This window comes from Copadichromis virginalis, linkage group LG17 (assembly GCF_057382275.1).
Source record: "Copadichromis virginalis isolate Kocher_CV1m ecotype Utaka linkage group LG17, C_Virginalis_male_GT1.1, whole genome shotgun sequence".
NCBI classification, from domain to species: domain Eukaryota; kingdom Metazoa; phylum Chordata; class Actinopteri; order Cichliformes; family Cichlidae; genus Copadichromis; species Copadichromis virginalis.
The window spans coordinates 37,038,188-37,056,224 of NC_140634.1; the positions used below are offsets into that span (position 1 = coordinate 37,038,188).

Genomic DNA, 18,037 nt, shown 5'->3' on the forward strand with positions numbered 1-18,037 from the left:
GATGGCTTAGAAAACCAGGTATTAGCTACTTACAATGACTGACTCCTCCCTAGGCGTTTCAATCCCCATTCTTACCTTACCTCAGGTGACGTCAATAACTAATTTAATGGTGAGATTGGGCAATGTCTCTGTTACGTAAGGCCCAAAATGGCCTCCGTACAAGAAAGTAGTAGCTCTAATATTGACCAGTAACGAACCACCACACGCACACTGTAATGGGTTACACAAGATTTATTTGTTCTTTCTCCAGGTAAAACTACTGGCTGAAGACACAACTCTGGCCAGGAATCCAAGGCCCAAAGCCACCGCGGTCAGGGTTGTTAGCCTGGTTACAAACAGGGGAAAGGTGGTCACTTGGAAGAACAAGCAGCCAAAACGTATCAATCCTGCAGCTTCCTCAAAAAGGCTTGCCACCCACCTTTTCAGGCCTGACTTCGTTCGAGGCTGGGTCTCCACATCACATCCTGGGAGCTGGAACTTCCCCAAAACTGGTCCAGTTTCCTTGTCAGGGGCACAGAGAGTCTCCAGTCCAGTGTTTGTTTTCCTGCCTTCTAGCACATCCACTCACATCCCGATAAGAATGAGTCCTCCCTCCAACATCCTCAGTTTATTTTAAAAGCAAAACCAGGCCAGGTTAAAAATCTTTTCCATTAAAATGTGCACACTTCATCCTGGATCTTCGAGGCTTCCCTGCTTCACCAGTGTCCTACTAAAAAAAACAACAACAACCCCTACTTTCTGTTTCCTCTCCCCTTTATAGAGAAGGGCTCCAATCATCCCCAATCAGCTGCTCCCTGTATTCAACTCCAAATAGCTGGCCTAGAGTAGAATCTCCACTCCCACATGGGTGTGGCCCACACCTCACATCAAACACAAAAAAACACCAAAGCATGCAATTAATACAAAACAAAATCTAAAGAAATGCCAACCCAAAAGCTTAGGGGGAGATTCTCTCCATCCTTTTCCACCATGCTATACTCTGTAACATCTCACAGAGGTTTCACCTGTCGACTGGCATGTCCTATGTCTGTTATCACACGGTAAATAAATAAATAGTGGGTTAACGACTCTCAGTAACAACTCCAAAGCAACTGACCCCACTAGGTGTTGTTGTAGAACTAAAGAACCAAAATATCTGCAAAAACCTCATGAAGTCCAGTTGTGTTTGCCTCTAAGATTGCCTTCCTGAGCCTGGTTCTGCAAAAGAGCTCTTCCTTTTAAAGGGCGTTCTTCCTTCCTACTACTGCCAACTCCTTGCTCAAAGTAGACTATTATGGTTATCTCTCTCACTTTATGAAGATTTCATCATTCAAAATTAAAGGATTTGAGATGAGTATTCATGCTGTCCTTATAATGTGACTTTCCCCACCGCACTTACAGGCTTTTTTTTTTTTTTATGTAAACTGGTGAACACCCGGGCTGTCTACAAACATCTCATCTGTTTTATTGGAATACAGTACTCAGTTCCTAGTAGTGGTTGTAAATCAATACTCAGTATTCCAGTAAATACTGGAAAAGTCCAATTGATGTGTGTGCATTGTCTTTGGCTGTGACTTAGATAAAGATCAGACTGTAAAAACGCAAGGCGTATCCATCGTGCTACGAATAAGACTTGACATAGCGATCACTATCTTAGTGACGGATACACTTTTAGTTTTTATTGAAAAGTTATAACGTTAGTACTGGTTGAGTGGCTTCATTAATACAGATATTTAAGCAGATTTACCCTCTCCTTGTCGGCCTAAATTAGTCGTCTCACTTTTAGCGTAAACGTTTAACGTTAAGCCCAGACGTGTCACGCAGAGGATTTCATTCAAGTAGATTGCGGATGTGACGGCAGTAGCGTGACGGTTTGCTCATGCAAAAGTGTACGCTTGTGTGTAACACCAGCGACCGCCGCCGCCGCAAAATAAAAATAATCAAAAAAGGTCGAGGATTTTGAGTGATATATTTGATTGCTGTTCGTTTTTTATCTGGTAATTTGTTGTTGTTGTTGTTTTTGCTTGCATTGCATCTCTGCCAATTAATTAACATGACTTGGTTTTTTTTCCATGAGCAGGATGTCATTTTTAAAAATTAAGCTCCGCCACCGGTGCGCGCTAAGTCTTTGAGCATGCGCTTCTTTTGGTCATTCGATTACCAGCATGCATCAGGAGAACATCTTTTTTCCCCTGGTGGGTGGGGCTTTTTGAGAGGCGTTGCCGCACAGCAAGGACTCAGGGATTATATACCCTGTGCTGGTCTTCGAGCAGTTTCATACATTGCGCATTTGGAAGCAGATAGGTGCACTGCAGTTTAAGAACAACAACAAAATAATAATAATAATATTTCAAGTATTTCAACAAATATCGACTCCGCTATGGCTAGCTACATCCATGTTCCCGACGAGGCTCCCGCTGTGCCCAAAATAGATGTGACAGTTGACGAGAACGACTACAGACCTGGTGCACTGAAACTGATGAAGGAGCTGAGACCAAGCTGGAGGCCGTTCGAGATCAAAATGAAGGTGCGGTTTATTTCATTACACGCACTTTCATTTCATGTGAAATATTTACTGATTTTTACCATAGCTTTTAATTCTCCCACATATCAAGTATTTATAACTTTACCGTTTAAAAAAAGGGACGTTAGCTATTAAGGAGTAAACCACTTAAAAACTGTTGCCGATGTTAAATATTTACTGGTGTCGTACATTAACTGTTAACGGTTAAACAGGTCGGATGACTTCATTTTTGTGAGTCGCCACCAAACCACCAAACCAGGAAATGAACGCAGTGAATAGTTGATCTTTAAATTTGTATGTCTTATTGTTTGTTTGGTTTTTTTTCGTTACACGACACACGCAAAAAATGGAAAAAAAAAAAAAAAAAAGAAAACCGAAAGAAAGAAAGAAATTGCAAGTGTACGTTTATGTAGGGACTGCGCTAAAGAACGATTGATTTGACTGCGCAGATGCGGGCTCATAATATCGCCGACGCTAAACTGTTCGCTAGATGTTCTTGTTGCAAGTAAATGTTCATGCTGCTTATTCTTCCCACACACCCTTATGCAGCACACACTTTTATATTGTCCTCACTCAGTGGATGCTGATGCTACGCTGTGTCAGGGTGTGACCGTCAAACCATATTAACCCGTGACACACATATCTGGCTATATTCGGAACACGTTTTAACCGAACTATTCCAGTTTGCAGTTCAAGACATCAGACAACTGCAGCTTTGTGTTTCAATGGCCTGCACTATTAAAAAGATGCTATGCATAATAAAGTGTCATGACGTGGATATTTTCAGTTTACTATATTTATGATTTCACGAATAAAAGGCAGTCGATTGTTTGTTTTTTAACAGAATGCGTTAACAGTAGTACAGTATTGAAGTATGTATTAAACGTAAGGTTCAGGAAGAAATACTGACTCGAAACGCAACATGACTGTGGGCTATTTACATAAGAGGCTTAATCTAATCTTATGAGAGTGCAAATTGATCTTCCAAAGTTTAACACTTTACGTTACCCTGCAGGATAACAGTGTGACATGTATACATTACAACTATAAACAGACACCCAGAAAGTGGTATTTTCCTTTCTGCGAACAAAGTGGAGGTGTTTGGTAAATAGTGAGAATGAAAGCTTGTCAGGGCGTCTGCTGTTCTTGCCTGTATTATTCATCAATGAGCTCAAAGTGGGGAGTCAGCAAATGCCAGCCATTGCTATCTAATGGAAAATAAAATTCCTGACAGTCCTGTCATTCTCCGTCAATCCTAGATGGAGTAAACAATTAGGGTTGGTATGCTGACCCTTCAACCTTTACAAAAGTGTTCAGAGATTGTAAAGCGAAAATCAGCCAAAATGACACAACCCAAATTTTTGTAGGATTCCGCTTTGTTTTGCAGTATTTTGCCACTTCTGACGCCTCTCAGAACTTATGTAACGCCAAAAAGGTGTGGGCTCTCAGGCTCAGAATTTAAATAGAATCATGTGGACAGTTCCACTTCCTCTAATTGTAGGTGTCAAGTTCAAATTTTGAAGAATGGGACAGATGAAATCCCACTGGTTAATCTGTCCTCTGCTCTTGTCTTCCCCTCTGCAGTTTTTCACAGATGGAATAACCAATAAACTGCTTGGCTGCTACGTGGGTGCAACCATGCAGGATGTGGTTCTGGTCCGTATTTATGGCAACAAAACAGAACTGCTGATCGATAGGGAAAATGAGGTGAAGGGTTTCAGAGTACTGCATGCACACTGCTGTGCCCCACGCCTTTACTGTACCTTCAACAATGGTCTGTGCTATGAATTTCTGCAAGGAACTGCACTGGAGCCTGAGCACATTCGCAGCCAGCCTGTTTTTAGGTAAAAAAAAAAAAAATCTTGCTATGCAAAATGGAGCTTCTACAGTGTCACTTGACTTTGGGTGTTGTATGCTCTACCACCTCACCGCCTACCTGTCTGAGGCTAAAAATAAATTCTGAACAGAGTTGTGCAATACCTGCACCAGTGTTTTGGTTGATTGTATCGGCACATTCTAGGCTCCAAATATTAGCCTTTTAGCTGGATGTAGCTTTTTTTTTTTTATTCCCTTTACAAAAATGACATGAACCATTTGATTGCATGGCTCTCAGTTACAGTCTATAACAACTTGCAGAAAGAGTATGAAGCAGTCAATTCCATTCAGTTAACTGGGAAAAGCCATAAAGACAGCAATTGACTACATCCCAGAAATCAGTTTTTGAGGACAGAATAAGTTCGTTTTCAGTTGTAAGGTTTTTAATTTTTCTTGAAATATACCACGAGTTTAAATAAGACACATTAAATGCTGTTAGCTTTAACTTTAATAACTTTTTGAAAGCAGGTTTCTTTTTTTTAAATAATTACTTACTGACAAGACTGCATAATCTGATCCATAATAAAGTTAAAGCAATTCCCCTCCTTTTATAGCCCATTTGTGTGTTGCTGCTTGCTGTTGTAGTTACAGTCTTCTTGTTTTCTACCTTGCAGGCTCATTGCTAGGCAGCTGGCCAGGTACCACGCCATACACGCCCATAATGGCTGGTTACCCCAGTCTGACCTGTGGCTGAAGATGGGCAAGTACTTTACTCTCATCCCCAAATCCTTCAAGGACCCTGAGCAGAATGCCAGGTGAGACCACATAGATCAGACTTAGTCTGCCAGATCTGTTAGAGAGCTGGTTAGTACTCAGGTTCTCATATGTCTCAAAGCCCAGTTGAGTTTCACTTCTACTGTCTAAAGAAGTGAAATGCATTTCATATATTGTTCAGCTCGCTTACACTATGTATATGTCCCTTTTTTCACACATGACTTCAATTGACTGTTTCATACAGGATCAAGAATCAAGAGTTGGCATTGTAAGAAAAGTGGTTATGTAATGTTTATTACTACTATTATGTTTAGGTTTTGGTATTTTTAAAGACTTTATTAAGTTCTGAAAATGAATTTGCCACGCCTTTTTATCAGCATGGCGTGATATGACCTCATAGCTTTATCTGTGAGTCACATGATCCCTCAGGTTTTAAAGACAAAACACAGGGATATTTATCAGGCGATCGTATCTGGGGAAGTACGTCAAGTCCTTTGCATAGTTTCAGGACATTTGTTTTGCATTCCCAAGAGACTATGCACGTCTTTCCCTAAGTTTTGCTACATCAATGACCAGCAACCTAGAATAGTAAAGTAGCTCATTTATGGCTTAAAAAAAGAGGGGCTGCGTAACATAAAAATGAGTTATGATTACAGTGTCTCCCTCACGTGCTTTTGCCGTTTTGTCTAACAGTAATAGCTGCCTTCAAATCTACTGGCACTTAAAATGAATCCAAAACAAACATTTGCTTTATATGCTGTTCCATGCAGGTCAAGCAAATATTAATACTGTAAGAAATACTATTAAGTTGAGTCGGAGTGTAAGAGGCGTGGCATCTCGAGTCTTGTTTACTGAAGTGTCGGAATGTTTAATGAGCACGGACACTGAATACTCTTCTTTCCAATTTCTTGCCACATTCTACAAGTAACAAAGAAAAGGAATTCATTTAACACGAGTCTTTTAAGAATCCAATCCAAACAGGAAGTACAGAGCAAAACTCTCTTCCAGTGAGTGTTGTGGGAACAGTGTCTATTTTCTGTTCCTGGTGTTCACGATTTGTGCTTATTGCAGTTTAAGCAGTGATGCCACTGATAAAAGGTTCTAATGTAACGCTATTAGTTGTAAAGATGCTCTTAATACAACAACTGATAGTTTTAATCTCTGATTTTTATTTCTTTTTTAATTCCTGTAGTGATACTTAGCCACCTTCTTTATTTGTTTTCTGCTCAGTTTCGTTTTGTCATTCTGGGCTTTACTGACAAGTGTGATATACATATTTGCATTTAAATTAACAATACACTACAAAAATAGACTACTTGTACCTATTTGCACCTCATAAAGTGCCACATTTGATTTTCATGCCTTCTAGTGCCTGTTGTTCTGTTCCTGTTTTCTCCCATACTTCTGTTTCTACCTCTACTTTCAGGTTCCCCATACTGACTTATCCATCTCCATCTCCCATTGAATACTGCTCAAAAAAGTAACACTTTTCAATCAGAGTACAACATCAAGTCAGTTAAACTTCTGGGATGTTGATCTGGTCAGTTAAGTAGCAGAGGTGGCTGTTAAGCAGTCTCAGCTGCTTTGCTGTGAAAGAAATGAACAAAAGAGGGACTGACTGTTTTTGTTGTTTGTTTGTTTTCACTAGTTTTATGTTTGGCTAGGGTTAGCGTCACTACTGCTATCATGAGGTGATGCCTGGACCGTACAGGGGTTGCACAGGTAGTCCAGCTCCTCCAGGATGGCACATTAATATGTGTCATTACCTGAAGGTTTGGTGTGTCTCTCAGCACCGTCTCAAGAGCATGAAGGAGATTCTGTGAGAGCTGGAGAGGGCCATAGAAAGTCCTTAACCCATCAGCAGGACTGGTATTCGCTCCTTTGTGGAAGTAGGAGCAGGATGAGCACTACCAGAACTCTACAAAAAAACCTGAGGTCCTAAAGTCCTTTAGTGGACTCTATGCTCACTGCCCAGCGCCGTGGAGCCCGACTGGCAATTGTATTAGAATACCAGAATTGGCTAGGCAGCAGCACCCTGAAAGCCATTAGGTAGCGAGACAAAGTCCTTGGACCTCACTCCAATAGAATAACTCTTTTGTTTTTAACGTGCTACCCAGTTCGTATCAGTATAGATATAAGCCCCCCCTCCTCTAAATTGAGATCTGATCTGTGTCCTTTAATTTTTTTTTTTTGAGCAGTCTATGAATAACTTTGTAACCAACTTGTAAACTCTCTGCCTCTTTCAGGTTGAGCAGGGAGGTTCCCAGCGCACGGAGCCTCAGAGAAGAGCTGTTGTGGCTCCAGCAGAGCTTGTCTGTGCTCGGCTCCCCCGTCGTTCTCTGCCACAACGACCTTCTCTGCAAAAACATCATCTATAACCAGAAGGAAGGTGAGTATGACGGGGTGTAGTCGCATACTTTTCTGTGTGACTGAGTGCGAACTACACTGCTCCCTGTACCCAGATATGATTGCATTAATTAGATGATTTCAACCCTAGTCACATGCTACACTCATTGTCAGTGTTTGCATTGGACGGTAGCTGTAGAATAAGAACGGTCAGACAAGACAATCTGTGAGTTTGGCTAAGGCTCTTGATTAAATCATTTCTCCAAAGTCATAGTTATAGTTTATTTATTTATATAGTACATTTAATTACAACAGGAACGTTGACCAAAGTGCTGTACAAGAATACAAAATACCTAGTAAAAAGTCATGGCTGTTAGGGTAAAAAGTTGTGCAAAGAGAAAAGCCTTGACTCATGGATTTATTCTGTTTTCTAAATTTGTCTAATCTGTCGTTCTAATTCTGTGTTGAAAATACAATTAGAAATGTTATCAGCTTGAAAAAGCAGCATCATTGCATCATGCTACATACATAGTCTGTGTTACTGGCAGCATATGTTTTTGGTGCTATGTTGCCATTTTTGTTGGTGTGAATGTGAAGCAAACAGTCTTCGGGTAAACTTACTTGTGCACTGAGCTACTGCAATTATACCAGCCTATGAATCCAGTGGATTTATGTATGTGGGAGGGGGGTTGTTTAAGAGCTGTCAGCCCCCTCGTCAGTGTGTGACGAGGGGCGAGACCCTTCTTACAGCTCCTTGTGTCTAGCCTTTCTCCCTCAGGAATAACAGCAGAGGCTGTGGCTGCCCCACCCTGCCCCAGGGAGGCAATGGAGAGAGACAGACCTCACACACGGTCGGCTCTGAGGGCCCTCGCATACTCTGCCCACTCCTCAGACTAATCTGGATGAGTTCATGGCAGCAGTAGGAGCCAACTATCTAAACTATCTTCCTGTCACCTTCCTTTTGCTACTTGGCCAACAGTTGTCCATCTGACAAACTATTGTTCCTACAGTACTGGTTATTACACACCCATTTTTATAGGTGTCTTTGCTGTAAGTAACTCTGAGCACCACTCAAATGGCTAAATTTTAAAGCTGCTTTCTGCTTCTCTTCACAGTTTTTTTTTTTTTTTTTTTTTGTCACTATTAATCACTAGAAAGAAAAGGACGTGGTGATACAGTATTCTGTTTGTTTTTTTTTCTGTAAACTAACCCCATGATAAGATCCACACTGAATCCAGGTACAGCTAAAGGTCCATGTTTTGGGATTATTTCATGTGTAATATAGCACAGTGGATTTAAAATGAAGCCCTCAAATGTGGTTCAAGTCTAGACCAACTTTTGTTCATGAGAAATACAGTATGAGTTAAGGTGTTGTTGGCATTTACTACCTAGTTACTTCATTTTTAACAATACATTTCTCACAAATTGCTCTAATAGATGCTCCTAATTGCACTAAATGTGTGTTCATTGGCTGGTCATGTCAACAAATTCACTATTTTACTCTTGTGACTGAAAACAATTTAAAGAAAACCACTGAGACTTATTTGAAATGGGTAAAGAATTGTAGCAATTTTTGGAGGTCTGGCTTAAAAAGTCAAAAAATAACAATGTGTAAGTCATTCTTAGTAATTGTCTTTTCATGGGAATAGTTGACAGTAACAATAAAGAATATAATCTAACTTTCAATAAAAAGATATAACTATAAAGCTTGTGAAAAAACATTTTGCCAGGGCGCGCCTAAAAAAAACTCCTGCATACAAATATATTTCTGAGAGAGTGTTGCCACTTATAGAACTTGAATAAAATCTGTGTTGCACATCAGGCGAAGGCTGAGCAAGGGAAAAGTTCTGGTGTCACCCGGCTTTGCATGACAATGCAACACTCTTAAATTCCTCCACACAGAAATGCAACATCGCCTGGAGCCTGTACTCTAAAGTTAATTTCTTGTATAGGCATGTAAAAGTTTGGGCACTCAATATGCATGTTTGTGGAATTGCAGAAGCATATTACAATCTTCAATAAGTACTGGATAAAAAGATCTAGTGTAATTGTATCTCCCTCAAACATCCAAACAGAACTAAACCACATGTACAAATGACAACTGTAATGGAATGACACCACAATAAACTCTGGGCCTTTCAGCTCCAAGCAAACTTTATTGTATTTCTGGCTGCGCCCACTCAGTTGTCTAAGGTGTCGTTTTTGTAAATGCAGTTGCTGTCTTATAGTGCACTTACACCCTTTTGTTGAGTTGGCATAAAAAGAAACTGAATGACTTCCATGCCACTTCCTGTCACTTCTGTTCAGCTGTAGCTGCTGACTTGAAACCACTTGTCTGCTAACGTGACAGCAGAAAAGCTACCACTTCCTGCATTGATAAACAAAAGAGCTGGAAGCGGTCATCTTTTTTTCTTGTTTTTTTTTTGGGTTTTTTTTAAGCTGTCGCACACTTATAACAAAGGCTGTATTACATTTTCCTGCTTGTTCCTGTCTCTCGGTCCCAGTCACAGGATCTTTTACTCTCCCCACTCTAACTGTTGCTCAGATTTTTCTTTTTCAAAAAAACCAAATCTCTTGACTCTGGCCCAAAGCCCTGTAAGTCTGCAGCTCAGCAGCTAACAGCAAGCCTCTCAGAGCTACTTTGCAGAAGCAGTAGTGATGTTAGGCTATTGGATATTCAGCGGACCAATAGGAAGGGAGTGATGAAGGGGAGTGTTAAGTCAAGGGGTGGTGGTTAGGCTTGATGGAATGGGTGTGAAAGAATGGCTAAAAGACAACTGTGTCAGTGAGAGTGAGCATGTGTGAAAGATGTTTGCCCCAACCTTTTCATCTGCTGCACAGGGGGGCTATAGCCACTGCCCGGAGGTGTTCAGTTGTGTCCCGCTAGGACCCACACGCCGGCTGGTAACCCACCTCAAAGTGTCTTTCTTTGTAGTCCAGCACCAACTCAAAATCTAATGTTCCATACACTAGGGTAAAGAAGCTAGCTAAAGCCAAAAATAATTAGTAGAGTAGAGACATTTAATTAAAAGTACTGTTAAAAAAAAATCTGTATTTGTTAATGTCTCTGTAACAACTGGGCTTGTGAAAGTAAGTGTTTGCATTTTGACTTTGACTGGATGCTTCTCTCTTTGTTCATTGTCTGTGCAGTGAAATCACATTTTCAGCAACCTGCAGATGCACTCACGCAGCACCATATTCTTTGAATTTTACCTTCCATGCTCTTACATCAGATTCCAAATGACAGTAAATATAAGTGCATATATTTTGCAAACCTGGCCTGAAACTGGTGCCTACATTAGCGGCTGTGTGGGATTTTGTGTGTGCACTTATGGGCGTGTGTGTGTGACTCATACACATCACGAGAATTTGTCTGAAGCTCTCAGTTAAGCTGAGAGTTGTTGCTCCTGTTTGTCTTCAGCCATCATCACTGCTGGTGCGTAGTTTCTTAGAACTTGTAAGTTGACTTGTGCTTGTAAGTACGTGGAACTTGAACTTTCTGAGAGCATGGATCAAATAGTGTGGTTGCTGTACATTTGCTTTGGCTGCTCACCGGCTACTTATTTCACGTGTGTGAAATGTCTCTCTTCTTTGTATCTCTTTGTATTTTATTATCTTCCTCCTTTTGTTCCCTGTGCCCCGTTTTCCTTGTTTCTGTCTTCAAAGCATAACATTGACTTGGCCATTTTCCTTTTACTCTGTGTTTGTGTCCAAAACAAATGTTCTCTGAGAAGCAGGCTCTGCTCCTTTTCCTTTACCATTTGCACATGTTTCACGTATTACAGCATGCTCTGTACTCTTTGATTTCTGCTAATATGTTCCAGCTGCCTTAAGATTTATAACTCAGCTTTCAAATGAACACAGACATGCACATCTTGATGTTTGTTTCATCAAAATTGTCTGTTCCTCAACACTTCTGCTACATTCAAAATGCAAACTCTTACTCATCAGCCCTTAAAACTAGCTCAGTAACCGTGCCAGTCCAGTTAGGAAGTCAGAAAGATAGGAAATTACATGAAAAACCTTGACATTCTGAGTTATCAAAGGGAAATGCAACATAATCATTGTAATGTCTGCCTCCTCGTGTCTTTGTCTAAATGATGACGCTTCTGTTCCCAGGGAATGTAAAGTTCATTGACTACGAGTACACTGGGTACAATTACCAAGCCTATGACATTGGGAACCATTTCAATGAGTTTGCTGGTAAGTGTAACTCAAACCACTCACATATGTGAAAGTAATTTGTGTTTGCTGCTTTGCTATGGTATAGATGCACAATATTTACTATTATTTCTGTTTTATAGGCCTGAATGAAGTGGACTATAGTCACTACCCTGGGCGGGACTTTCAGCTTCAGTGGCTGCATTCTTATCTCGAAGCCTATAAGGAACACAAAGGCCAAGGTAGTGCAGTCACTGACAGAGAAGTGGAGAGCCTCTATGTCCAAGTCAACCAGTTTGCCCTGGTAAGTATTTGTAGTTGGTCCAGCGTCATCTACTCAATAATGGATGGATTGGTAGTTGGATGTGAAGTGAACACAACAGACACAGCCTGGCTTCAGTAAAATAATCATTTTAAGCCGAATGTTTGCACTGTTACAGTAAAGCTGCACCTGGTCTACAGTTTATCAGACCAAGCTGCATTTATTTTATTTTTTTATTTTAGCCTTTCTGGATTAAGTATTTGAGCTACCGTATCACCAGCTTACTATAAATCTGGTATATTAGTGTTACTGTGAGGGATTGGCCACAAAGGTGCACTTTATATTGTGTCTCTCATCAAATGTTGTTTATCACAAAACAAACTCTATTAAGAACTCCAACAGTATTCTAGTAATGGTGTCGATCACCCACATTTATTTTGTGTGACTAAACGCACATGTGCTTTGGAGAAAATAATAGGAACCGCCTGCAAAGCAAACTTGTCACTTGAAGTCTTGAACTACTACAAATATTTACTCTGTAGTTTAAAAAGATAAAATAGTTACCTGAACAGACAAATGTTACTTCTGTATAATTCAGCCTTTCCCCCAAAATGGTCAAAAATAAAGCATTAACATTAGACATTGACCAAGTACAGTGCGGTCCTTAGGGCTTGTTCCGAATGATTCTCCACACTGTAAGCTGTTGGGTCAGAGTGGTGCATGTTATACAGATCACACAGACATAAACTACCTGCTCTGAATATGAGAGAAGGATGACTGACACACTCACTAATCTAGCCACCACATGGGTAACAATAACTAAAGATAACTTGCAGCCTTGGTGAGACTCGCCGTTGTCCCGTGAGACAGATTCTGCCTGGTTTACTCTAAAGAGGAATAGAGGGCAGTGTGGAGGATGGGCAACTGAAACAATTGTATTTCTGTGTGAGCTGTTTGTAATTGCTGCCATAGGGCCTCTAGTTTTATACGTACTTGTGTGTGTCATGTTCGATAATTGGAAATGACATGTACTTTTAGACTGTGAGCACACGGTGAACCTTTCTCTCTCTGTCTCCTTTTTGCCAAGGCTTCTCATTTTTTCTGGGGTCTCTGGGCTCTGATTCAGGCCAGATTCTCCACCATCGACTTTGACTTCTTGGGGTAAGTTGCCATCTTTAAATAATCTAGCGAGCACACTTTTCTTTGAGCCGTTATATCTTGGTGTGGCAAGCACAATTTAGTAACTTAATCACGTTTAAGAACAAAATGTTAAGCATCCACATGGATATTTTAGGATGTTCTGTTATTTTTGCACTGGCATTTCGTGGTAACATGTCACGTACATATTTATCTCACTGCTGGCACTGCTGCTGTGTGTCTCTACTTTACAATCAGATATGCAGTCCTGCGGTTTAACCAGTATTTCAAGATGAAACCAGAAGCGGCTGCACTAAAATTACCAGAATAAAAGCCCGCACCTCCCTCATCATCATCTCCTCTTCGTCCTCAAACCTGCTCTGCACCTCACACGATGACCTCAGAGTGCCCTCTAGAGGTCCCTGTTGAGAAGAAGCCAGACTCTGAGTCCAGTTTAGTTTCTGAAGATCCCCTCTAAAGTCCACATCCATAAAGACTGAACGGGCAATGATAAACACTGTTAATCAGGATAAAGCCCATACTGTCAACATGGGTGTGTGAAGGACCAATTTTAAGATCCGCTATAATGTGAAGTCCACTTGGTTAAATTTATTTTCATTATCAATTCAGTTGATATTTGCATATCAGCTTATTGTATTTATAAGCAGCTCTTCAGATGGCTCAGCTCTGTCTAAGGCAGAGAAGAAGCATCATGTGAGCAAATACATGGCAACTACCAGCATTATTTTTTTATTTTTTTGTCTTTCTTTAAAAGTTGTCCAGACATTAATCTGACTGCCTAGACACCTTCCTAATATCACATTCATGGGTAAACCCCCTCAGAACCAGCCAAGTCATAGACCACATTTATGACAACGGGCAAATAAAGCCTGCTTTATTTGCCAAGGAGCCAAGATAAATGGTAGAAAATGCTAACATGGAAAGGCCAGTCCTGTCTTTCAGTCCCATGTGATAGGAGCCACGCCACACCAAAAACACTTGAGGTCTGTCTTGTGATTCTTGTTTTCACCCCCACCCCCTACATTTCCTGTCCATGCATGGGTGGTGCCTAAGAATAGCCATGTAGTAAATGTTTTACTTTGTAAAGGTAGAAAAGGGGGTTTTAGGGGAGCAGCTTGTGTTTGCCTCTAAAATCTTCCTTAAATGAAATGGTTGTAGATCATTGAAAAGCCATTTGGTTTGACAGTAGTTCTCACTGTACTTCTAGTTTTGTTACTTTTGACACTTTTGTTAACTTAACACAAAGATACATTTTACTGTAATTTTTACATTCCGCACTTGTAGTACTAGATTGTAAAATTGGTGGATTTCACGTGGTAAGTTAGCAGCGTCCATCCTGATAGGGAAGGATTTGGAGTCTTCGTCAATATTATGAATCACTTTTGTCCTAAAGCTCCAAGGACTAAGCATTTTGTGAACACGTTCTCATTTAGAGGTGTGTGTGACGTGGCCTTGCTGGCTGTCAGATTTTTGAAGCAGAGTTGGCATTTATCATGTTAAATGATGGATGTTAAATGGTATGGAAAAGTGGAATTCTGGTAAAAGAAAGTCAAAATGATTATCTCAGGCTGCCAGTGGAACTTGAAGATAATTTTTAACAGCAATAACTATTGAAGTTGGTAAAGAACTCTTTAAACAAACTGTTTTTAAAAGAATCTTTTAGGAACTTTTATGAAAACTAAGAAAGCGTAGCTCTCGGTGATTTAACAAGCAGACACCAAAGTGCTGATCGCCGTAAACACTTGCAAGAAAAATGTTTAGAAGAACCTAAGCGTTTCAGATCCTTACACTGTTTAAATGTGACCATGACCCAGCAACTCTTGCAACTGGTTTTTGTTTAGTCCAAAACAAAATCACACGTTTGCAGAGCTCGGTGAAAGCAGTTATTGACACAAAGTTGTCCACTCATACTCATGCAGTTATAAATACATATAGAAGTGTCAGTCTGCCTTTGTGCCTTTTTTTTTTTTTTTTTTTTTAAGTCTTATTTTTCACTCAAAGCAATGAACTTAAGGATTATTACTCTTCTGTTTTTAATTAAGTGTTGCTTTTTTATGCTGGAGGATTAAGATGGATAGATAATAAAATTCTCCTGTTGGACCTAGGGTAAATTAGAAATTCTTGTCTTTTAACCTGTGACTTATAAACCCAACCATCTACTTGGTGGTAAAGGGTTTTTAATTTGCTGGTTTGGATTGTGCTGAGAGAACATTTCTAAAGGGTCTCTCGGAAAGTTGTTTGGAGTATTAAGATAGTAGACAAGACTAAGTGTACAAAAAATCCATCTGAATAATTAAACTGGATGAGTGCATTTTCACTGTATATCGAGTAATCTCTCTAGTCTTTTAACTTGAACCACTACATCTTAGAAATGCATTTATATTTAACATTATTGGAGGGGGAAAGGTTAAACTCTGGCCACTGTAGCATATGTTTATATGTATAACTAACGTAATGATAGCTTTTTTTTTCTCATGTGAATATGTGTACATAGAGGGAGGTTTTTTTTTTTTTCTAAGAAATGAATTAAGGTGGAAAAACTGCTCAATGTAAAGAGTGAAACTGGAAAAACTAAATATGCTTAAAAATAAAGTATATTTACATTTATGTCTGCTTTTGTCTTTTTTTTTTCTCCCCCTGTGGCTTTAATATTGGACTGGGGGGGGGTATATAGCAGGTGTCACTGAATTTTCATTTAAAAGTTCATTTTAATTGAAATCTTACAATTTTGACCTTCCCCTTTCTTATGGGTCATATAGAGTGAAACAGCGCTGCTCTACAAACGGTAAGGGAATGTCAGTTAGCCAGACACACTGAGAAAATGCTGGAAAGGTTTTTTGTTTGTTTTTTTTCCTGAAAAGTTGCTTCTCTTTATTTGGTCGTAACGTTTTCAGGGGGAGAAACATTTGGTCATTCATCCAAGTGACATCAAGCGCTAGCATTTCCAGCACCGGTAATCATTAATTTTGCAGTTTTAATCCCTACTTGCATTTTATTTGCCCCAAAAACTGTTATGTACAAAACGACGGAGAACAGGACAGGTCTGTACAAAGACAGACTTGACAAAAAGACAAAAAAGAAAAAAGTACGAGTTAAAAATCAAAGGAGTGAAAGAGTCAGACCCATACGAGCATACAGAGTGGAGTAAGGACGTTAGCGTGCTGCCCAACTTTCATCACGCACATATTTATTATTATATGGTCCTAAGTGTGAGTGCATACACTCAAAAAATGTTTAGTAACTTCAGATCCCTGCAACAAGCCCAGGTCCAGTTTACTTTGGTGATTTGGACTATTCCATTTCACAGCTGTTGTTACTTTTTTTTTTTTTTTTTTTTTTTTTCCCTTTGCATTGGCCTGTACAGGAGACGATCTATTTGTCGTTTCAGGTTGTAGTATTACACAACATCTTCAGATCCTTTTTTTTTTTTTTTTTTTTTTTTTTTTTTTTTGTCCCATTTGGATCTTTAGCCATCAGAATTGTTGTCTTAAGGCCAAGAAACATGCCAAGCGGATTTATTTTACCAAGTGGATCATCATGGCCTTGCCACATTGGTCCATTTGATTGACCTTTATTATAATTATGTATTTATTTTATTTTCAGTTGCTACAAATGGGACAGACATGACTGGGGGATAGGACAGGGAGAAAGAATGAAAGAAAGAGGGAGAGAAAGAAAACCAGAGGGGAGAAGAGACGGTGAGAAAGGGGAAAGAAAAACAAACAAACACCTGGATCACCTGTATGGAGAAAAAAAAAACAAGAGAAAGCAAACAAAAAAGAGCAACATAAATACAGCACCATCACAATAAACTAGCTAACAGTAGATACTAAATAATAAACGATATTGTGCAGCATGCGAGATAGACAGCGCACAATGTGCTTTGAGGCAGCAGCCAAGAAAGGTGTAGTCCGCGTCTGTGAATACCCGTGTGTACACCTGTGTGCACACCTGTGTGGATCAGAATGCTTGTATTCCAAAGGTTTCTCCATGTAACGATCTGCTAGGGAGTGTGGGGAGCCATAGCCCCGTCCCCCAGGGCACGAAGCAGGTATGGAGGAGATCCAGGCCCCAGACATCCAGAGGCCCCAGAGTACGAGGAGGACCACCAAAGGGGGGGGGGGGGAACCGTGCCACCCTCCTGGGAAGAGCTGAGTAGAGCCCCAAACGAGAGGTCACCCAGCAGCTACGGAGCAGAGGCCAGAGGGGGTTGCAGTGGCGTGCCCGCAGGCTCTGCCGGCAGCCAGCTGTGCCAGAGAAGACCGAGCTTCAGGCCCATCGTGTGATCTGAACATTTTCAGATCTAATAGAAATAAAATAAGTGTTTCGTAATTCATTCCATTCATTGTCTTTATTTATAACTGGCAGTATTGTTTCATTCTATTATAGATTCTTACAAGATAGAGGCAAAATTGTATTCCATTATGCTTTATTAGCTGCTTCGGTGAAAAACAAATCAACAATGCAAAAAAAAAAACCCCACTGGAAAACAGTTATTCATCACTTGATTGCTTCAGTGGATCTGCGCTCGACAGTGCAGCCTGGGCGGAGTAGTCGAACACAGATCCACTGAGCTCTCAACACAGACAGCATCGTCAGAAGAAAAGTTGATAAAATAAATTAAAAATTTAGTATTGTTCGATACATATGCGTACCGAACCGAAAGCACTGTATCGAACGGTTCAATACCGATACGAGTATCGTTGCACACCTACAAAACACATCACCTTTATCAGTGATGCATTTTGATTCACTTGGATTTCACTTGGTTCTCTGTGTGTAAAAACAAACCAAACCACATGGAAAAGCTACCGCTGATTTGGGCCAGAGTAAACAAACTATAGGTGTGAAAACACTCTCAGACTTTCCAGGAGCCCTGGACAGTCAGACCTAGCCTCTGTTTGCAGCGTTCTTTCATGCTCTTAAATACCTCTCCATGGTGGTGTCTCACTCCCTTTTCACTTGTTGGTCTTAAGAGTGAGTGGAGCTTTAATCCATTAGTGTGTACTATGTAGTCC

The 18,037-nt window shown here is 40.2% G+C and overlaps 1 protein-coding gene and 1 long non-coding RNA gene across 2 annotated transcripts; one reads left to right on the top strand and one right to left on the bottom strand.

Moving 5' to 3' along the window:
- Nucleotides 1-211: 211 nt before the first annotated feature.
- On the bottom strand, nt 212-813 carry LOC146689863 (uncharacterized). The gene is made up of 2 exons (XR_014916140.1): nt 419-813; nt 212-325 (listed from the first exon to the last, which is right to left on the bottom strand). It is a non-coding gene; the product is annotated as an uncharacterized LOC146689863 (long non-coding RNA).
- A 1,353-nt stretch (nt 814-2,166) lies between these two features.
- On the top strand, nt 2,167-15,626 carry etnk1 (ethanolamine kinase 1). Its single transcript, XM_085436050.1, has 8 exons — nt 2,167-2,506; nt 4,088-4,347; nt 4,993-5,133; nt 7,339-7,481; nt 11,558-11,641; nt 11,743-11,903; nt 12,949-13,022; nt 13,257-15,626. Exons 1-8 carry the CDS (start codon nt 2,360-2,362, stop codon nt 13,327-13,329), a joined length of 1,083 nt encoding a protein of 360 aa, XP_085292176.1. The 5' UTR covers nt 2,167-2,359; the 3' UTR covers nt 13,330-15,626.
- The last annotated feature ends 2,411 nt before the right edge of the window (nt 15,627-18,037 follow it).